This window comes from Amyelois transitella, chromosome 7 (genome assembly GCF_032362555.1).
Source record: "Amyelois transitella isolate CPQ chromosome 7, ilAmyTran1.1, whole genome shotgun sequence".
Taxonomy (NCBI): Eukaryota; Metazoa; Arthropoda; class Insecta; order Lepidoptera; family Pyralidae; genus Amyelois; species Amyelois transitella.
In genome coordinates, this window is record NC_083510.1 from 11,007,839 (window position 1) to 11,028,949 (window position 21,111).

Genomic DNA, 21,111 nt, shown 5'->3' on the forward strand with positions numbered 1-21,111 from the left:
ACAGAGCAGTCTTGAAAATACCGAAAGGCCACCTTCAGCTGTATGGCTTACAGATGGAATTGAGATTCCAATATTGATAGGTTGCTAGCCTACAAGGATCGCCTACAAGAGGAACCCCAAGTTTATAAACTTGGGAGCTTATCCCTTAGTTGCCTTTTACGACAGGATACAGAAGGATATAGAAGTCATGATGTGTATGTATGTAAGATTAAATAATGAGTCTTTTTTATTATTGTGAAGAATACGACTATAGATTTAAAAAAAAGAGATATTTTAGGTAAAACATCTTGATTAGAATGCTGTTTTCTTAGAAATCACCGTCAAGGTAAAGATACCTACCATAAATAAATAAAGCAGAATGAGAACGAATGAACCCAGAAAAAACTCTATGCGAATCGATTCGGCAAAGTTTTGTTCTACAGCCAGTGTGTCATAAGAATTCTACTTACTAATCCTATCCTACTACTATTATAAAGGCGAAAGTTTGTATGGATGTATGGATGTTTGTTACTCTTTCACGCAAAAACTACTGAACCGATTACCATGAAATTTGGTATGTAGGTAGCTGAAGACCCAGAATAACACATAGGCTACTTTTTATCCCAGAGTTCCCGCGGGATTGATAGGGTTTCCATGCGGACGAAGTCGCGGGCGGCCTCTAGTATTATAAATGCGAAAGTTTCTGAGTATGTCAGTATGGATGTTTGTTACTCTTTCACGCAAGAACTACTGAACCGATTACGATGAAATTTGGTATGTAGGTAGCTGAAGATCCAGAATAACATATAGGCTACTTTTTATCCCGGAGTTCCCGCGGGATTGATAGGGTTTTCATACGGACGAAGTCGCGGGCGGCCTCTAGTTTTCCATATATTTCTACGTCTTAGTTGTGCTCTATGTTTTATTTTCAGTTCAAATTGAAAAGCAAATAGCAATTTACTAACTTCTTTCTCATTTTATTCCAGATGTCAGTTGCAATTCAATTTAGCGAACGCTTACAACAGAAATTGTATAAAATGTCTGATTTTATATTTCATTGTTACAGATAAAATGAAAGCGTAGTAAATTCAGAATGGAATAGTGAAATTTAAACGATTATTTGTGATGTCAGTGCAAAAATACGTGAACGGTGAGAAAATGCAATGGGCCGGTGGAGGGGATGGCGGTCAGCTGATCGACTGTCGCAGTGATTTATTGCATTCGATGTCTAGCGTTCATTGAAGAAGGACGTCCGTAAAAATGTCGGCAGGTAAATTGATTTATTTTTATAACAATTAATCGCATAATATTTTAATTTTAAAGCAAAGCATATTTTTCTATATAAATTTTTATGAGATTAGACAATGAGATGCCATCTAAAATTCTGTTTGCATAAGAATATAAAGTTCAAGTTTATTATATTCGGCTGCCAACGTTAAATAAACCGAAAGAATTTTCTCTGACCTATTATAACCTAGTTTATGATATGAATATTGAGTAATATGAAGCGAAATGGGGTCAAAGTAATCTACCATGGTATTCAAAGAGGTGCAAGTCAGCATCCATTAGTGCAGCTTCATTTCTTTTGATACAAAACCAGTATGGCGATTGCTAAGTGAGTCATTATTTTTAAATATTCATTAAATACTCATAGCAATTGCTTTTGATATTAGGTATTACCATGAAACTATTACTAACTAACGTAGTAGTAACGTAACTAACTAACTAGTACTAACTTAGTGTAATTATGTGGGCATATTTTTTTTAATTATCTGTAATTGTGAGTTTGGTGACAATTAAAATTATGTTACACAGACATTTTAACCAAAACAACAGCTAAACAGAAATATTATCAATATTCCAAGATCAAACCACAAATTTTATGAAACATCCTGTAAACCTTAAGAGCACATAAAGCTACAATTCCATTATGACATCATTTTCTATCCTTGGTAAAGACATAATTACACATTTTAAAAGATATATATGTTTATATTCATATAATTGGGACTTTACGGGTATGTAATTAGGTATTTAAAAAGTACCTATTACCTAACAAAAGTACATACTATTCCCGTGCAAATTTGAAACAGACGCTGGCCCTTTAGCCGTCAGTTATAAATAAAACAAAACCACATTATTGATAAGAGACAGACATTTGCCAAATATGCAACAACATACACGTCTCTACTCTCTCTTCCTTGCGACGCAGACCAACAGTCCTGAAAAGACTGAAAGGCCACGTTCAGCTGTATGACCTAACGATGGAACTAAGATTCAAAAAGTGACAGTTTACTAGCCCATCGCCTACCAGAAAAATCCCAAATTTATTAGCTGCCTTAGTCACTTTATACAGACATGTGGGAAAGATAACGAATGGTCCTACTCTAAAGTGGCGGAAACCAGACGGCATTACACTACCTGGAAAAATGTAGGAGAATCCTCGTTACACTTTCGTTCATGCGAGGCAAAGATAAGCGTGGCTGTACGCAGTACATACATATGGTCACGTCTATATCCCTTGCGGGGTAGACAGAGCCAACAGTCTTGAAAAGACTGAATGGCCACGTTCAGCTATTTAGCTTAGTGATAGAATTGTGATTCAAATAGTGGCAGGTTGCTAGCCCATCGCCTAAAAAAGAATCCCAAGTTTGTAAGCCTATCTCTTATTCGCCTTTTACGACATCCATGGGAAAGAGATGGAGTGGTCCTATTCTTTTTTTGTATTGGTGCCTGGAACCACACGGTACGGCTGTACGCAGTAATGGAATCGTACCTTAACACTTAAGTACACGTCGAAAGTTTGGCATATAAATCAAGAAAACTCATCCAGTGTAATTGGCAAACTTTATCACTGATAGGGGGGGGGGGGGATCTCTGACTTACTAACTTTGTAGATTGAAATAAGTCATAACTCCGCTGATAATTAAATAAATAAGGACACAATTTGATGCTTCAAGTGAAGGAAGTGATTAAAGTAATTTAGTAGGAGTTTGATTTATCTTCCTATAATATGGTGCCGTGTGGTTCCCGGCACTATTAAAAAAAGAATAGGACCATTCCGTAACTTTCCTATGGATGTTGTAAAAGGCGACTAAGGGATAGGTTATATATACTTGGAATTCCTCTTTTAGCCGATAGTATAGCAACCTGTCACTATTTCAATTTCAATTCTATATTAGACCGGGCAGCTGAGCATGGCCTTTTATTATTTCGGTGACTGTTAGCTCTACCTCACCCGCAGGGGATAGAGACGTGATTATATGTGATGTTTAGTTAAACGCAAGCGGAGCCCCAGGCGTACCCTAATCTTTATATTCTCGTCTCGCCAAAACACTTGTTTTCTATGAATGTCGTAAAAGGCGACTAAGAGATGGGCTTATATACTTGGGATTCCTCTTAACCTGTTACTATTTGAATCTCAATTCTCTCATAAGGCCGGGCAGCTGAACGTGGCCTTTCAGCCTTTCGGTGACTGTTGGCTCTGTCTAACCCTCAGGGGATATAGACGTGATTATATGTGATGTTTAGTTAAACGCAAGCGGAGCCCCAGGCGTACCCTAATCTTTATATTCTCGTCTCGCCAAAACACCTGTTTTCTATGAATGTCGTAAAAGGCTACTAAGGGATGGGCCTATATTCTTGGGATTCCTCTAAACCTGTTACTATTTGAATCTCAATTCTCTCATAAGGCCGGGCAGCTGAACGTGGCCTTTCAGCCTTTCGGTGACTGTTGGCTCTGTCTAACCCTCAGGGGATATACAATACAATACAATACAAATTATCTTTATTGCCCATAAAAAATACATACGTAGTAGAAACATACATTATGAACATAATAATGAACAAAATTGCTCAGTCTAAAGTTGATTCTCCCCATCTTCTTTCGAAAATTAATATTAGAGTCCCTAATAGAAATTTGCGCCAACCTATTATTCTTTCCACTTCACGCTGTGCCACTAAATATAGAAAAAACTCTTTTTTTCTCCGAGCTTCTCTTGCTTTCAATAAAATTAAAATTAATTTTGATTTGGATTTAGATTTGTTCTTTTCCAATACTAATAAATTCAAAAATTCATTATGTAAAAGCTGGTTTGACCGAGTTTCCGAACATAGTTAGTTTTATAAATTATAGTATAAAAACATCACAGTATTGTACTGGTAGGTATAAACATAAGACATATTTTCAAGCAAGCATTTAAGAGTAATATGCGAAAACTGTATAACTGTGTTTAAGTTAATTTAATATTTTAGTAATTTACATTAATTTTACTGTAAGTTTTCCTGTTAAAATAAAAAAAAAAAAAAAAAAAAAAAAAACATGTTGAGCAAAGGCGGACTTATCGCTAAGCAATCTCTTCCAGCCAACCTTTGGGTAGTGAAAGGTAAAATCCTGGAACCGGGTGGGCAGCATACATAAGAAATATAGACGTGATTATATGTTATATTTAGTTAAGCGCAAGCTGAGCCCCAGGAGTACCCTAATCTTTATATTCTATTCACAGTCATTAACTTCTCTAGCTAGACGCGAAGTCTCGCCAAAACACTTGGAATATTGACTCCAGTACGTCGCGTCACCCCAAGCCAAATCTGTTTTTGTTCGACCCGGGCTATTAAGTCCACCCTAATGAACAGAAATGCTAATTTTTTCAGATCCATTCAACGTTATTGAATGAAGTTGTCCCATCTATTATAGCGTTTTTCCGATCATTGTATTTTCAGCCTCGAAATTTTAAGAAGTTTTATTTAAACGTCATTTAATACGTTAATAAAATATTTTTACATCATACATACATACATATCATCACGTCTATATCCCTTGCGGGGTAGACGGAGCCAACAGTCTTGAAAAGACTGAAAGGCCACGATCAGCTGTTTGGCTTGATGATAGAATTGAGATTCAAGTTTATAAGCAAATCCCTTAGTCGCCTTTTACGACATCCATGGGAACGAGATGGAGTGGTCCTATTATTATTTTTAATTTTCTATTGGTGCCGGGAACCACATGGCACATATTAAACAATATTTTTACCATATTCTCGAAACACGCAATTCCAAAATATAGTGTTAAATATCTAAATTTTGATTAAATAACTTTTTTATGATACATCGGGATCATGATGCATGGGACATATTAATTATAGTCTTTAATTTAGAATAGATTTTTTTTTTATTTTTTAATATTATTAAATAATTTTAGATTGAACTTAAGTTATGTTTGATGTCAGCAAAACAATAATATTGTAAAATGTGATCATCTTAATGTTAACAATTGATGCTACAATAACATATATGATACGAAGAGAAAAAAGTAAGATGGTGTAAGCATGTAAGATTTAAAAAAAAAATAAGCACGAAATAAACGCAAAAATAACAGCGAATCTCTAAAACACAAGTTCAATTTCCCAGCAGGTTCTGCGGTCGCCATGATCGGGGCGAATCTCCGCTTCGGCTCCGCCGGCGCCAGCAACTCGTCCATACTGAACAACACTCGGCATTGTCCGCCAGGAGGCGCCGCCAGCGCCGCCGCCCTGCTAGCACTGTCCGGACTGGGCATGTCCGCCAACTTGGCCCTCATGACGGTCATACTGAGCAAGAAGCAGCTAAGAAGGTTGGTGTTTTTCGTTGATATACGTCGTAATCACGTCTTACCCTTGCGGGGTAGACAGAGCTAACAGTCTTGTTATGACTGATAGGCCACGATCAGCTGTTTGTCACTAAATGATAGAATTGAGATTCATATAGTGGCAGGTTGCTAGCCCGTCGCCTAAAAGAAGAGTCCCAAGTTTACAAGCCTATCCCTTAGTCGCCTTTTACGACATCCATGGGGAAAGGAAAAGAGACGGACTGGTTCTATTCTTTTTTCTATTGGTGCCGGGAACCACACGCCACTTTTGAGCAGAATTTTCCTCTAGATCTTTATTGTCTTAATAATTAGTGTGTAGCGTTTTTGTCGGACATTTAATCTTGTGATTCGATTGGTATTAGCAACAAACATCCATTTTAAATCACATGCGGTTGCCCGCCAAGGGGCGAAGTAGTAGTTCTACAGCTAGCATTGTCCGGACTCGACATGTCCGAAAATTTGGCTCTCTTGACCGTTATACTGAGCAAGAAGTTATCGTCCACATTCTATTCTAAGTTTAATTGATATTAAGTTGACGTTGTTGAAGAAAATGCTGCAGTGCAGTTTGTTACCGTTTCTTCTGCACTGACGCCTTGGAAGCGGCAGTAAACTTGGTTTTAAGTAATTTATTTGACGTCAACCAATGTTGTTAAACCATACGTTTTGACAATTATTAAGCGATATGAAGTATCCTATAATAATGAATAAAAATTTTGAATTTTGAATTTTTTTTTGAATTTGAAGAAGCTGATCAGGTTAGTGGTCCATTCTTCAATTAACCCATGGCGCTGCCGGCTTCATGAAAAAGTTTTGGAGTTTTATTGAGCAAGAAGCGTTATATCACAACCACCCATAGTTCTACCAATCTTCAGGTTATACCAGCCTGATCACTAGAAGAGTATGGTGCTCTCGCCTTACAGTAAACTTTCGTGTGGCATGAAATTTATCTATGCAAACGGGAATAACTGAATATCTCGTAAAAATATTAACAAGATTTTAACATAATAGTCATTAACGGATTTTATCCCTTTTCCAAAAAATGCGAAAATTTATATCCGAATATTTTACAAAAAACATTTTTGTCCATTATGAATATTCCGCCCCGTCGGATATATAGAACTGTGAAAATTGTTGTTAAAATGAAAAACCTACATAGTTAAAGATTTTGGCATGTCAATATATTTTTATATAGTATATTTAATATAATATATATCACCATTCAATGTGAAATAAGCCTTAGTATAGATCGGTGGTAGTACAAAGAGCCGTATCGGATATCCGTTAGTGAGCTTGAGTGGCCGTCAGACATAGAGGTGCTATAAGATCTGTGTTTCAACTAGAGTGGACATTATTAAATTTTCTTAACATCCTCCTACTGCACTCTTGGTGCAAGTCCCTCTTACAACCTGAATGGTATATGTATAATCCGTGGCCTTTGTAACGAGGAAAATCTGGAAACCAAAAGAATCGTCTCCTGTGTTTCTATGATTTTGTTAACACAGGAATCATACTGGGCTTTGGTGGTTGCATTAGAATGGAATTTGCTCATTTCCTCAGTCACAGTAGAAAGAGATATTACAAGTTATACTTATTATAAATGCGAAAGTAAGTTAGTTTGTTGTTTCTTCACATTATCTACGGAACAAATTGTCTTTGAATGTTCTTCGCATCATTGCGAGTTCTATGCTATTCGAGCTCAATGCGGACAGACAGTCCCGGTTGCATCTTCCCAACCCTGGAGAGGAGCAAGGGATATGCCTTTTACCATGGATTCTGGATTGGGTGAGTCAGGTTTTACACGAAGTGACTCCTATCTGACCCTTGCAGGTAAACCTACCTAACCCGAATTGGATCAATCATGGTTACACATCCAGTTGCCTGAATGTGCAGGGTTCTTCACCGTAAGAACATCGGTTAGTATTCAAACTAATGTACATAACTTCAAAAATAGTCATTGGTACATGGCCGAGGTGGGATTCGAACCTGTGAACCTTTCATCGCCACACGCATTATAACCAGGCGCCTTACCGATTCGACCACCAACGCTCTAAACGATCTCAATGTAAAACCTTATCCCATTGTACAATATTTATATCTTCTATCCACAAACCATAAACCCAAAAGCCAATAAACGTTAGGTCATAGACAACACATGATCCTCAACTATCGGCCATAAAATGCATATTTCATAAGGCTCCGTTCACACCTAACTTGTGAATACCGATAGATGACAGTTTGAGTGGCGTGTCGGCTAACAATACAACGTAGTTAATCGTAGATAATGTGTTATAGACAGTTTGATACAATAGGTGGAACGATGTTATGGACATTACAATTGTGTTTAATATATGTACCCACATTGTTCCATGTTTAACCTTTCATTACCCATGGGTGGGCTAGAAGGGATTGTTTAGCGATAAATTTTTTTATGGGTCAAAATGTTATTCTGGGTCTTCAGCCACCTACATACCAAATTTTCATCGTAATCGGGTCAGTAGTTTTTGCGTGAAAGAGAAACAAACATCCATACAGAAAATCTCACAAACTTTCGCATTTATAATATTAGTAGGATATAGTACGGATAAAGGCATAGGCATAGGGTACTATCCACGTGTTCGGAGCCGCGGGCAAAAGCTAGTAGTAAGGAAAGGAAAACACATACACAAATCCCTCTTAATTAAAACCGGCTTTTCTCGAGATCCCTGTACAACGATAAAAATGATTGTTTCCACACAGAGCATTAAAGATGGCGTCGGCTTTGCTTTGTGGAAGTGCGGAAATAATTTTCATAGTTACAAAACTTTACTTGTCCTGTAAAACATACTAAAGATAATTAAGATTGTTTTTAGTACTTCTCCGTTTGAAAATATTAAACGTTTGGTTAAAACATTAATTTTCTGTGCAAACAATAATAATAATCGCGTCTCTCTTGCGTCGTAGACAGAGCCAACAGCTAGTTGTCCCGGCAAACGTTGTTTTGCCATATAAACAATTTTTAAGTGATTTCTAGTTAAAAAAAATGTAAAGGGTGGACAACCCTTATCACTAAGGGTATGAAATATAGATGTTGGCCGATTCTCAGACCTACTCAATATGCTCACAAAATTTCATGAGAATCGGTCAAGCCGTTTCTGAGGAGTACGGGAACGAACATTGTGACACGAGAATTGTACGATTCTTCTTCTTCTTTGTCGTAACCTCTTCCCACTTTCTACGTGGGGTCGGCACAATATGTTAGTTTTTTCCAATTACTTCTGTCAATTGCCATCTCACTGGTCACTCCCTTTCTCCTCATACTATCCTTTACGCTGTTCATCCATCTCTTTTTTACGATTATTACGTGATTACTCCTAAATAAAAGACAATATGACAAAAAACACGAAAACGGTAGATATATTTTTCATTACCCATACATTTAACTAAATGTACCTTATATATTTAATGTAGAAGTACAATCAATCAACTTTCCCTAAGTATCTCAAGCTTCACCATAAATATAATTCTTGGCAAATGTCATGAGAGATGGTGTATAATTTTTCAACCTGTCAAGAGTGTGCGTCTTAAAAGAGAACGTATAAAATTTATTGACGCACAATTTATCAATCAAATGGCGTCGCGTCGTCCTTGCGTAAGAGACGGGGTTTAAGTGAGCCTTAAATGATTTTTAACCCCTGGAGAAGTCCTTTTGTAACTTGAAAAGAAGAGGTTCTAAATACTTACGGGGAGATATTATTTTTATTAACTATTGCGTGGGTTTTAACTTCCGTGGGAGTTACCAGAAAAAAGTAGCCCACTGTACCAAATATAGCTAAAATCGGTCCTTGGCTTTTAAAAATAAAAGACTTTACTTTTTATAATTAGGCAGATTTATTATTAGTATAGTATGGAAATTGTAATAATCTCATTTTGTCAACATAATATTATCTATACTAATACGAGTATTATAAAGCTGAAAAGTTTGTTTTTTTGTTTGAACGCGCTAATCTCAGGAACAAGGTTCAAATTAAAAAAATATTTTGTGTTGAATAGACTATTTATTGAGGAAGGCTTTAGGCTATATAAACACTGTAACTATTAGGAGCGAGGAAATAATGGAGCATGTGAAAAAACGGGGAAAATTATTCATCCTTGAGGGCTTCAATGATGCCCAAAATAACTATTCCACGCGGACGACGTCGCGGGCACAGCTAGTTGATTAATAAATGTTTTATGTTTATATCTGTGAAGACTTTACTCTTTATAATATTAGTATGGATTTATGTATCCCCATAACTGTACCTATAATACCTGTAATAATTGGAAATTCGACTGGATAAACCTGAAATTGTTGTCTGACGGTAGTTTGGCCCAAGAATGATGAATGAATGAATGAATGACCACAGGACTCGCCACATTGAACAATTCGACGACAAAAATCTGCCGACGAATGGTTTAGACATAAAAATTCATATCGGCTAATTATGCGAGAATGAAAAATTATAACTAACTATGATATCGTGGCAGGTGGAAAGATGTTGTCTCTGCCTACCCCTCCGGGAAAGAGGCGTGATTTTGTGTATGTATGTATGTATGAAACATTATGCCGTCCTAAAATTTATAGAACAAACGACTGTCATATAACAATTTAAGAACTATCCAGATGAACTGGATATTTTTGTTAGAACGGTCTGATAAATTATGAGCTATATTTCTTTTTCAGTGCCTTGTCGTCTATTCATTTATTCAATACATCTTACAATCTAACAGATATTATATCCAAAATGGTTCTCGGCACTAAAGAATTGAACCCCTCCATATTTTTTCCATGGATGTTGTAAAAGATGACTTTGGGATAGGCTTATAAACTTTTGGTTCTTCTTGTAGGCGATGGGATAGCAACCTATCACTATTTGAATCTCAATTCCATCATTGAGCCATACAGCTGAACGTGGCCTTTCAGTCTTTTATAGATTGTGTGCTCTGTCTACCCGCAAGGGATAAAGACGTGATTATAATGTTTATTTTTCCCTTACCACTTCCGATCTTAGACTCCTCATAGAAGTAATCGGTCATTGGTTAATCACGCTTCCAAAAAGGATGGATTCAAACACCAGGATGACGATGAATGAACAATATAACCATACTTACTTACAATTAAAGACTTATGCCCTTGGACTTAAAAAGTTGGCGAAAATAAATTGGACAATATAGCTAATAATAATAAAAAAAGGAATTTTACCAAACACAACCCGAATATAACTTATGTAGGTGTCAGACCCACTTACATCGTCTAAATAAAGTTACATTGATCTTGGTTCTATATTCGGCTTGTGCACAGAGCACAGCACGTCACGCCGGCCCCGCCCTCAGCCAACCCCGGCGGACTTGCTCTGTGGTTCTATACATATCTTATACAGAGAGCCTCTCAACGTTTTCTTTGTAGAAATGGGCGCTCGAATAAAATTCCATTCTTTTTGTTTCTCTATTTCGGTTTTATTTCTGAAGTTGTTATAATTTATAGCTGCCAGGAAAAGATAATCTGTCCATTATAGAATTAGAAAGTGGAGTTATTTGTATTTTTGTTTATTTGATATTTTATGTCTGGTGTGGTTTCCGGCATTAAAGAATAGAATCACTCCATCTCTTTCCCATGGATGTCGTAAAAGGCGACTAAGGGATAGGCTTATAAACTTGGAATGTTTCCCGTAGGCGATGGGATAGCGGTCTGTCCCTATTTGAATCTCAATTCCATTATAAAGCAATACAGCTGAACGTGGCCTTTCGGTCTTTTCAAAACTATTGGTTCTGTCTACCTGGCAAGGGATATAGACGAGATAATATGTATGTCTAGTCATAACACGCATTTACTCATAGGTGAAATTTTCCAGGCTTCCTATAGTGTTGTCAGTGCTTCTAAAATGTTTATATCGTGAATTAAAAATGGTTTATGCTTTCACTTAACTAAAGAGTACATTCAACTATGTAGCACAATAGAAGCGCTTCTATCTCGTCCTTTTAAAGGGCAGATCTAATCTCCCCGAGCCATCACTAGTATTTTCGTAATTTGATTGGGTGGCAAATTGGACACCTTTATTACACGCCCGGGTAAAGGTATAAGGTACATACATACATAACACGTCTATATCCCTTGCGGGGTAGACAGAGCCAACGGTCTTGAAAAGACTGATAGACCACATTGAGCAATTTGGCTTACTGAAGAAAATAGAAGACACGATGTTAGCCCGTCGCCTGAAAGAATCCCAAGTTTGTAAGCATATCCCTTAGTCGCCTTTAACAACATCTATGGGAACGAGATGGAGTGGTCCTATTGTTTTTTTTATTGGTGCCGTGTGGTTCCAATAAAAAAAACAATAGGACCATTAATAATATAATATTTTAATAGATAAATACATATCTTATATAAAGAATTATCGTGTCACAATGTTCGTTCCCGTACTCTTCAGAAACGGCTTGACCGATTCTCATGAAATTTTGTTAGTATATTAAGTAGGTCTGAGAATCGGCCATTATCTATTTCTCATACCCCTTAGTGATAAGGGTTGTCCACTCTTAACAGATTTTTTAACTAGAAATTACTTTAAAATTATTTATATGTCAAAACAACGTTTGCCGGGACAGCTAGTCTAAAATAAATTTTATAAATCAAAACGTGTATTAATAACTAGGTAATTAATTATTTAATCTTACATACATAAAATCACGCCTCTTTCCCGAAGGGGTAGGCAGAGACTATCTCTTTCCACTTGCCACGATCTCTGCATACTTCCTTCGCTTCATCCACATTCATAACTCTTCATGCAAGCTCGGCGGTTTCGGGTACTTTTGACCTGACCCTTTACCAGGACGTCCTTAATTTAATCTTACGCAAATAAATATTCTATTCTATTCTATTCTATTCTACACAGGTGGTCTCACGGGCTGCTGTTCCATCAGGCAGTGGTGGACTGCGCCCGCGCAGCCATACTACTGCCGTTGGGTATCGCAGTGTTCCGCTGCCAGCCGGTGTACAAATGTTCCTTGGTGGAGACCGCTTTCCTTTTACTAGTAAGTGATGAAATATATTTAAATTATATTAATTCACATCAAACACTTTTTACACTAACATTGTTATGAATAAACACGTTTGAATGAATAAATCATAGATCTGTCATAATGATGACTGGAACTTTAAAAATTGACAGCACTTCTGATATCACATACTCGTAGGCATATTCTACATACCTACTAACAATCGAATAAAATTAACAAACATGCATACATATAGTCACGTCTATATCCATTGCGGGGTAGACAGAGCCAACATTCTTGAAAATTTGTAAGGCCACGTTCAGCTGTTAAACTTAATGATAGAATTGAAATTCAAATAGGGACAGGTAGCTAGCCCATCGTCTAAATGAAAAAACCCAAGTTTAGAAGCCTATCCCTCAGTCGCCTTTTACGAAATCCATGGGAAAGAGATGAAGTGGTTCTATTCTAACAAAACATTGTATTGAAATCCATTGCATTGACTGTGAAAAGTTCCAATAGAAATTGTAATATATCAAAAATCATGAAAAGGAGGGCTTTTGCAAAATGATATATCGTATACGGAAACTTAACTTTAAGCTCTGATGGATTCTTAAGCCGAGAACGTTATGCATATTTCTAAGCTGTTCTCAAAGAGTTTCATTGTAAAATTGCATGGAAAAACTGAATTTATGATCCATAAATAAGAAATGTAAATTTAATGGGCATCATTTTACTAACTCTTACTTGAGTTTTAAGAATGTTTGCTGGATTGGGCTGTTGTCTGCCGTGTGGTTCCCGGCACGAATGAAAAAAAAGGACCACACTTTTTCCGGAAAAGATGACTAAGGTTCTTCTTATATATAAAATTTTCATGTCACAATGTTCGTTCCCGTTATCCTCCGAAACGGCTTGATCGATTCTCATGAAATTTTGTGAGCATATTGAGTAGGTCGAAAACCAACATCTATTTTTCTACCCCTTAGTATAGTAGATAATGGTTGTCCACCATTAACATTTTTTTAAACTAGAAATTACTTAAAAATTATTTATATGGCAAAAAAACATTTGCCGGGACAGCTCGTTTCCCTATAAATGTTAAAGATAAAGAAATTAGTACTTTCTTCAATTTGGATTTAACCCAAAACAGAAATAAAAAAAAGATAGATCCAACTTGGGATTATACTCCCAAGTTAGGAATTTGGGCAAGAAGGGCGATAGGTTAGCAATTTGACACTATTTTAATATGAATACTTTCCAGTCCTTTTGAAATGGTCAATCAAGTGCCGCGTGGTTCCCAGCACTAATAAAAAAAAGACTAGGACCACTCCATCTCGTTCCCATGGATGTCGTAAAAGGCGACTAAGGGATAGGATTATATACTTGAGATTATTCGCTTAGGCGATGGGCTAGCAACCTGTCACTATTTTAATCTCAAGCCAAATTATTAAGCCAAACAGCTGAACGTGGCCTATAAGTCTTTTTACGTCTGATGGCTCTGTCCATCCTACAAAAGCGTAAACGTGATTATATGTATGTATGTCAAATTTACAAATATGGATCTCTTAAATCTAACTAAATAGTAGGAAGAATGCGCATTTAAAAAAATAGTGCATAGGTTTTAATATTGATGATGTCACTCCCACTTCCTAATAAACTGAGCCACAATCGACAAACATATAACTTAATATACAATTACAGGTAACAGTGTCGACAGTGAACATGCTCACGACAGTACTGAACGACAGTCCTATATTCCCGGAAAATGAGGAGGAACAAGCTGATTTATCTGCCCCGTTACTGATGGATAGCCCGCAGGTGAGATAGTGTAAGGAATTGACGCACGGACATAGATCAAGTTAGACCTCGCATATTCTTTTTCTTGGCATGTCTACAATGGATGCAACAATCATCTTATTTTCACACTATTATATTCTTAAACATACATACATACATATAATCACGCCTTGCGGGGTATATAACCCTTGCGGGGTAGACAGAGCCAACAGTCTTAAAAAGACTGATAGGTAACGTTCAGCTGTTTGGCTTAATAATATTAAAAAAATTGTGATTAACTAACCTTTTTCTGAAACAATTCGGTTAATGGTATCTTTTGTCATCCTTGATTGTCACGATTTTACATGAATCAACCACTTTTCAACTGCATCTTAGGCTTCCTTGGTTTGATCATGGTTAGACATCCGGTTTCCCGAATGTGTATTCCTTACAATGTGTCTCTCATCGCACGAGCAACGCTTAACAATGAAAGTATGAAAATATTCTTTAGACTTGACATTTTCATATCACAATCACCCTTTTTGTGTTATAACCTTATCCGTTCGATCTTCAAATGTATGTATATAATATAATAACTAGAGGCCACCCGCGACTTCGTACGGGTGGAATCAATTCCACGGGAACTCCGGGATAAAAAAAAAATGTATTTTATTTTGGGTCTTCAGCTATCTACATACCACATTTCATAGTAATCGGTTCAGTAGTTTTTGCGTGAAAGAGTAACAAACATCCATACTGACATACTCACAAACTTTCGCATTTATAATATTAGTAGGATAAACGGAAGCATATATAAACATGTAACATTGGCGCTGTATGCTTCTGTAAAATTCACTATCAAACGAAAGGAAAAATTAATTCGATTAAAGGAATAAACTACCTTTAGTGACTTCTCAGTAAAAGAAGCAGGTTTTTATACCGATGCGGTATCTAGCTAGATACTATATCTGTGGATACAAGTCTTTCCACCCGACTGTAAATGAAGCATTATATTTTTCTCACGTATGTATCTGGGTATTGTGATGTAAGCTATGTGTTTTATTATATTGCCTCATAGCACCGAAATGGTTTTATAAACCTACAAAGGATTTCTATGTAACACTTCATTATAAATATATTTTTTGTTATTATTTGTCTGGAATGTAGTATAAAAATACCTTTGTATTTATTAATTTTCATTTGGCATCAAATCACTCAGATTTTAGTTTAATTCTATGCCATTCCGAAAAATATGGATAATGACTGTGTTGCATCAAAAAACTGCTTTTTTGTTAAACAAACTGACAAAGGACCTTCTGTAATGATCAAGATGATATTGATTTCAGACAAAACACATAAAATATCACTTTTTCAATGAAACAGTTACATTAATTCACCAAATAATACACATTTGATAGCCACGCAAATTGTATTGTTACAGTGTGTCCTATTCGGTACATTTATGATATGGTTCGCATCGATCACGATCAACCTTGGACCTACATTCCTGTCCGGGGCTTTAGCGGCCAGTGCCGGCTCCTATGGGTCTTATGGGCCTTCTCCATCATGTCCCCTCGTCAGGGGACCATTCAGACATTACGTCCTCAACGCTTTATGGATCGGCGTCAATGCGGTATGCGTCGGTCTCACGTTATTCCATTTGAAGAAACTTCACCGAGATTTGACCAAGGTATGTTCGATGTTCTATAGATTTAAGTCAATATCTGTATTTTTATATCAAATGGCATGGAGAGGTTTGCGTAAATAGTATACTGTCGATGTCTATAGATAGGCCTAGTTGAAAAAAGTGTTATTACAAGTATATTGTGTTAAGTCACAAGAAATTGGGCTTTCTGATAAATATTCCTATCTAAAGCAGCGTTCAACTTATAAAAATTTTGTAACTTTTACTAAATTAGACTACCTATGCGACGTATAAATAAGCACTTATGACTACAGTTAATTAGTCAAAGATATATTTGGACAAAGTCTAAACAAATTGACTATTACGTTAAATAATAAACACATCGCATCGTTACAAATAATTCAAGGCCTATCTATAAGTAACGATATAAACAACGCTTTGTCAACATTTGCTTCACTCTCATCTTCATTGGGATCAAATCTCTCCATGATCATTTGTTGATTAATCGCAGTCACATTAGTACCATTCACCGCTTTAAATGAACCCGGGTACTTTACTGTGATAAAAATGAAAGAAATAACCCTAAGAACTTAGATTTTACGTTGGTTGTCACAAAAAAGACATGGATCAAACTGCCATTACAAAACATCACAAAATGAAAAGGTCTTGAAAAACATTTTGTAATTAATCAATGCTACACACAGTGAAATACCCATTGATAACGTAGACATGAATGAGACGGTGCATAGTGCATTAAAATTACGAAACACGACGCAAATAGTGTCCGAAATCGTCGGACTTCAAATTCATCCACATTATTTGGGGCTGTGTTGTGCATACGGTTCACGTTGGCTAAGGGCCAATCCGTGCGATTGTATAAGATTTAAATTTTCGGATGTCATCGTAAATGTTAACATTTGCAATTTCTAAAACATAATTGGTAACGCTACTCGATTGTGTAGTTTGAATGGTTGGGCTACTAACTATTTATTCAATGTGCTTAGCAGTCAAGTCCTGAAGATAAGTAATTATGTTTAAAGTTATAATATAATCATTAACAGCTAGCTCTGCTCTATCATTTGTGTGTTCATTTAGATCACGTAAATCATCAAAAATCTCTGTTTAAACAAAAATAGCTCAACCATCGTGAAAATTGACTGCAGAATTATCAGTGCCAGACCATCGAAATCGCTCTAGGGGTGTCGATAATTTAAATCTTACCGCATGCAGGCTAACGTAGAAGCAGTTCGAGTAGCAGGTTTAGTGACAACCCTTGTGAGCATGGCAGGTGACAACAGGCGAATGGACTCTCTGCCCAACAGCGTTGGACCCAGGGTAAGTATTGCATGTTATGTTAGAATGCCAAATAATGTGTCAACATCAACATATTATAAATTACCAAATAACTTGTGTAATAAATCATTATGCTTGTTTTTAAAAGATCAATCTGATCGATACATTAATTAGCTTACTTTAATTGAGTTGTTTTAATCTAATTCAATCAACTTAAAATTAATTATTTAAACACATGCGAGAAATCAAAACAAAACAAACATTTGCAAAGTAAGTGGTAATTATTCAAAACTTCTGTTATTATTGGTTCTTTAAAGACAGCATGAGAATTTATGTGTTTAACTGAGTCTTTGAATTTCTTGTTACCGTGTTTGAATATATTCTGTAGCTAAGAAATTTACAATCAGATTTTCTATTTACAAACAATATTTTGCAATTTAAAATCGTGAATGTTGGCATATTATTAAGTGTTTGTAAAATAGTAATGATATAGTATTTTAGTGCATGTTAGCCTATCACCTTTCCTGAACATTTTATGTAGTAATGTCACTTCATTTGGGCTTCTAAATTTGTTTCACTCATTTCAATATCATCCCTAAACTTTCAAGCTTCTAAAGAAAACCAATAAATAAACTGTAGACGTTCCCTTTTCTCCCTTTTTTACAATAAAAACCTCAACTAAATACCACAATATAAAACTTTGAATCTTAATTTTATTATTTTTTCTATGTCCTTTTTAAACCTTTAACGTTTATCTACGGTATAATCTGTCCACCAAGTAATGCCACAGTGTACTTATATTATCCCAAAATATAATTGAGAAGATTATTCTGTTGGATTCTTGACCATTTGTTACCTGAAGCTAATTGTTTGAAATATTACTTGTATCTTTCAGAAATGTCTTTCTATTATTACAAAGAATGACAATGTTATCTATTGAATTGACTAAGTCTGACTTTTCTTTCTATTCTGAAGATTCAATGTCAAATGGTGTAAATGACTTTTTCATACCTGTTTTTCCCCTCTCATCACTGATTTCAAGCATATCTTGGTGGAAACAGTTTACATCGTTGTACTAATACATTGTTTTACATTTTAGACTGTAGATGGCGCATTATCAGATGGCCATAGTCGTCCAAGTGGTAGCGGTAACTTGCCGCTCGGAGGCGGTCGCCGGCTGCGAGGATATTTGGCCAGAGTGGAACGAGAGGGAGTCAGGAGGGTCAGGATGTTCCTGGTCATCACAGCAGCCTATGTTCTCTTTTGGGGACCATTATTTATTATAACATTGCTACATCACCCAGCTCTGACGTCGCATATAGCTTATGAGGTTTGTATGAGTCAAATTCTTTCGTTGTATAGCTAGTGACATTGCAAGCCCATAGACTTAGAATTAGTGAAAGTTAAGCCAGGATTTTTTTATTAAATGACAGAATTCAAGACACAATAAATGTTTGTCAGACACCAAAGAAACTACCACTGCTTTCAATGAATTAATATATCAACCACAACAGATGAACATTGTAGATAATATTAAGAAAAATCTTTCTTGTGAATCAAATTAAGATGAAAATTATCTCCACGCTGAGAATAAGTTTGATAATGATGACGTTCTTCCAACAGATGTACTTCCAAATCACTCTTCATATCTCATACGTCCACGCCGCGGTGAATCCACTGCTGTTCATGGCGTTACACCGCGCGTTACGGCGGGCAGCTCTGCAACTGTGCTGCGGGTGTTGTGTGCATTGGAGCCAATTTGTTTTGGCATTGACGGCGGCTGGTAAGTAGCATTAACAGGTTTGCAATAACTGGGAAAATAAAATACAGATTTACAAATACAATACACTAACAGAGTATCTTTATTGTCCTTAAAAAAATACATATGTAGTAGAAACATACATTAAGAATATGTTGAGCAAAGACGGACTTATCGCTAAGAAATCTCTTTCAGCCAACTTTTGGGTAGTGAAAGGTAAAGTTCTGGAATCGGGTGGGCAGCATACTTAACAAATGTTAGTGTGTAATAAATAAACTACATACATACATAACCTAATTAATTGAAAGTCTCTTGATGATACTGTTATCTTCTTAAAATACAGCTTTACTAGATTTCTAACTTTTAAGTGCTTTCATTTTCAATTCCTTGCGCTACTTCATCATTATCTTTAAACAAACTTCTTTATTTAGCACACTATTTCCTCCTTTAACAATGCTACCGTAGAAAATTTTAAACTCCATAATATTTTCAGCTCAGTCGCCTCTAGCGCCGTCGTCATTCTCACCAGCAGCCGCATCTCCAGAGCCCCCTCCGGCACCACCGCCGCCCATGGCCCCACCGGCCCCTTCGGTCCCAGCCCCGCCTGGCCCACCAACGCCTCACACGATGATGGTAATTACCTCTTATATGTAAGTGTTGACACCGTAATACGTGGTTATATAACACGCACAGCCCCGCACGTACCCCTAGTATCGCGAGTAGATCAGGTATCAATTGCATGGAATTACCCCTTCCGTGGCTCTTAGCGATCCTATAGCTACCTATAAGTTAAATGATGCAAAATCTCGATCTCAGAGTTGGGAAGTTGAGGACTGTGATGCTGAGAGTATGTCGAGTGCGCGTGTGCAGGGAGACGAGGATTTGATGGCCGAGTCGTGGGGCAGCGGCGTGCGCCGGCCACCGAGGTCGCCAAGCCCGCTCCTGCCCGTCATCTGAACCTGCGACCCCGCCATTTGGCAGCCGACGAGTCACACGACGAGTCGCAACACATATCCAACGATTGATCACCGCTATCGTCCGTACCAAGATTTTCATGTGAATAGTAGAGTGTAAGAAGAGTCATCGAATTGTATCATAAAACATAGTTGTGTCGTAGACCCAAAGATCATTCTTTGTATAGACGAGTTAAGATTATATCGTATATATAATTGACTGTGTATTACGTAAGAAATTTTGAATTGTAAATGTTGTAAATTTAATTTTAGCGTAATTTTAAGGTATTATGAAAAAGCTCAATTCTAAAAAGTCGAGGTACTTCGTAGCTTAGAGCGGTCTAAAGCTATCTTATTCTATGTAGTCGTGCGTGTCAAAATACTATCTATATCAGAAGATATTTTTGTCAGTAATCAAATAGATAAATTTTAATGAAACACCAAATAGATAGATTATAAGTATATGACTAAAAAATTGCGATCATTCTAACTTTCTGAAGTGGCATGGAGATAGCAAGTAAGTGATAGGAATTTTTGTGGTGCAAACGTAACAAAATTTATTCAGATATGTCTAAAACAATATTGATACGATAGCTGCTACTATATTCCCAAAACATCTTTTCAAATTCAGGTCAAAATTAGAGATTGCGGTAGGTTGTTCATCAACTCTTGAATCTTTCCATCCAAGAAGTCTGCTCTCTCCAATCCATCATTTCAGAATTTGTTGGTTTGATCAGTTAGACTTACTTCATCGTGTAGACCAATGTATTGATATGAATTTACTACTTTTCATGGTCTATTTATTACTTTGGATAAATCTATTATTCTTTGGAATTTCCTTTTCAATCACTGAATTATCTACAAAGACTGATTTAGTTTCTTTGTTCATGTTAACTTTTGAATCTTGTATAAAAATTTTCAAAACTTATGTAGTTAAGTGAGTTTTCGCGAACTGCGGTTCCTAAACTATCCTACAAAACTTAGAAAATTAGGAATAGATATGTGTCAAATTATCGATAGTCAATATAAAATAAATTTATCCAGAAATGAAACCACTCTATAAAGTGTTATGTTA

General features: G+C 36.4%; 1 protein-coding gene across 1 annotated transcript; it reads left to right on the forward strand.

Moving 5' to 3' along the window:
- Window positions 1-1,239: 1,239 nt before the first annotated feature.
- On the forward strand, window positions 1,240-20,040 carry LOC106130155 (uncharacterized). Its single transcript, XM_060945326.1, has 10 exons — window positions 1,240-1,249; window positions 5,389-5,590; window positions 12,511-12,649; window positions 14,312-14,428; window positions 15,828-16,076; window positions 17,262-17,366; window positions 18,424-18,654; window positions 18,948-19,107; window positions 19,577-19,716; window positions 19,900-20,040. Exons 1-10 carry the CDS (start codon window positions 1,240-1,242, stop codon window positions 20,038-20,040), a joined length of 1,494 nt encoding a protein of 497 aa, XP_060801309.1.
- The last annotated feature ends 1,071 nt before the right edge of the window (window positions 20,041-21,111 follow it).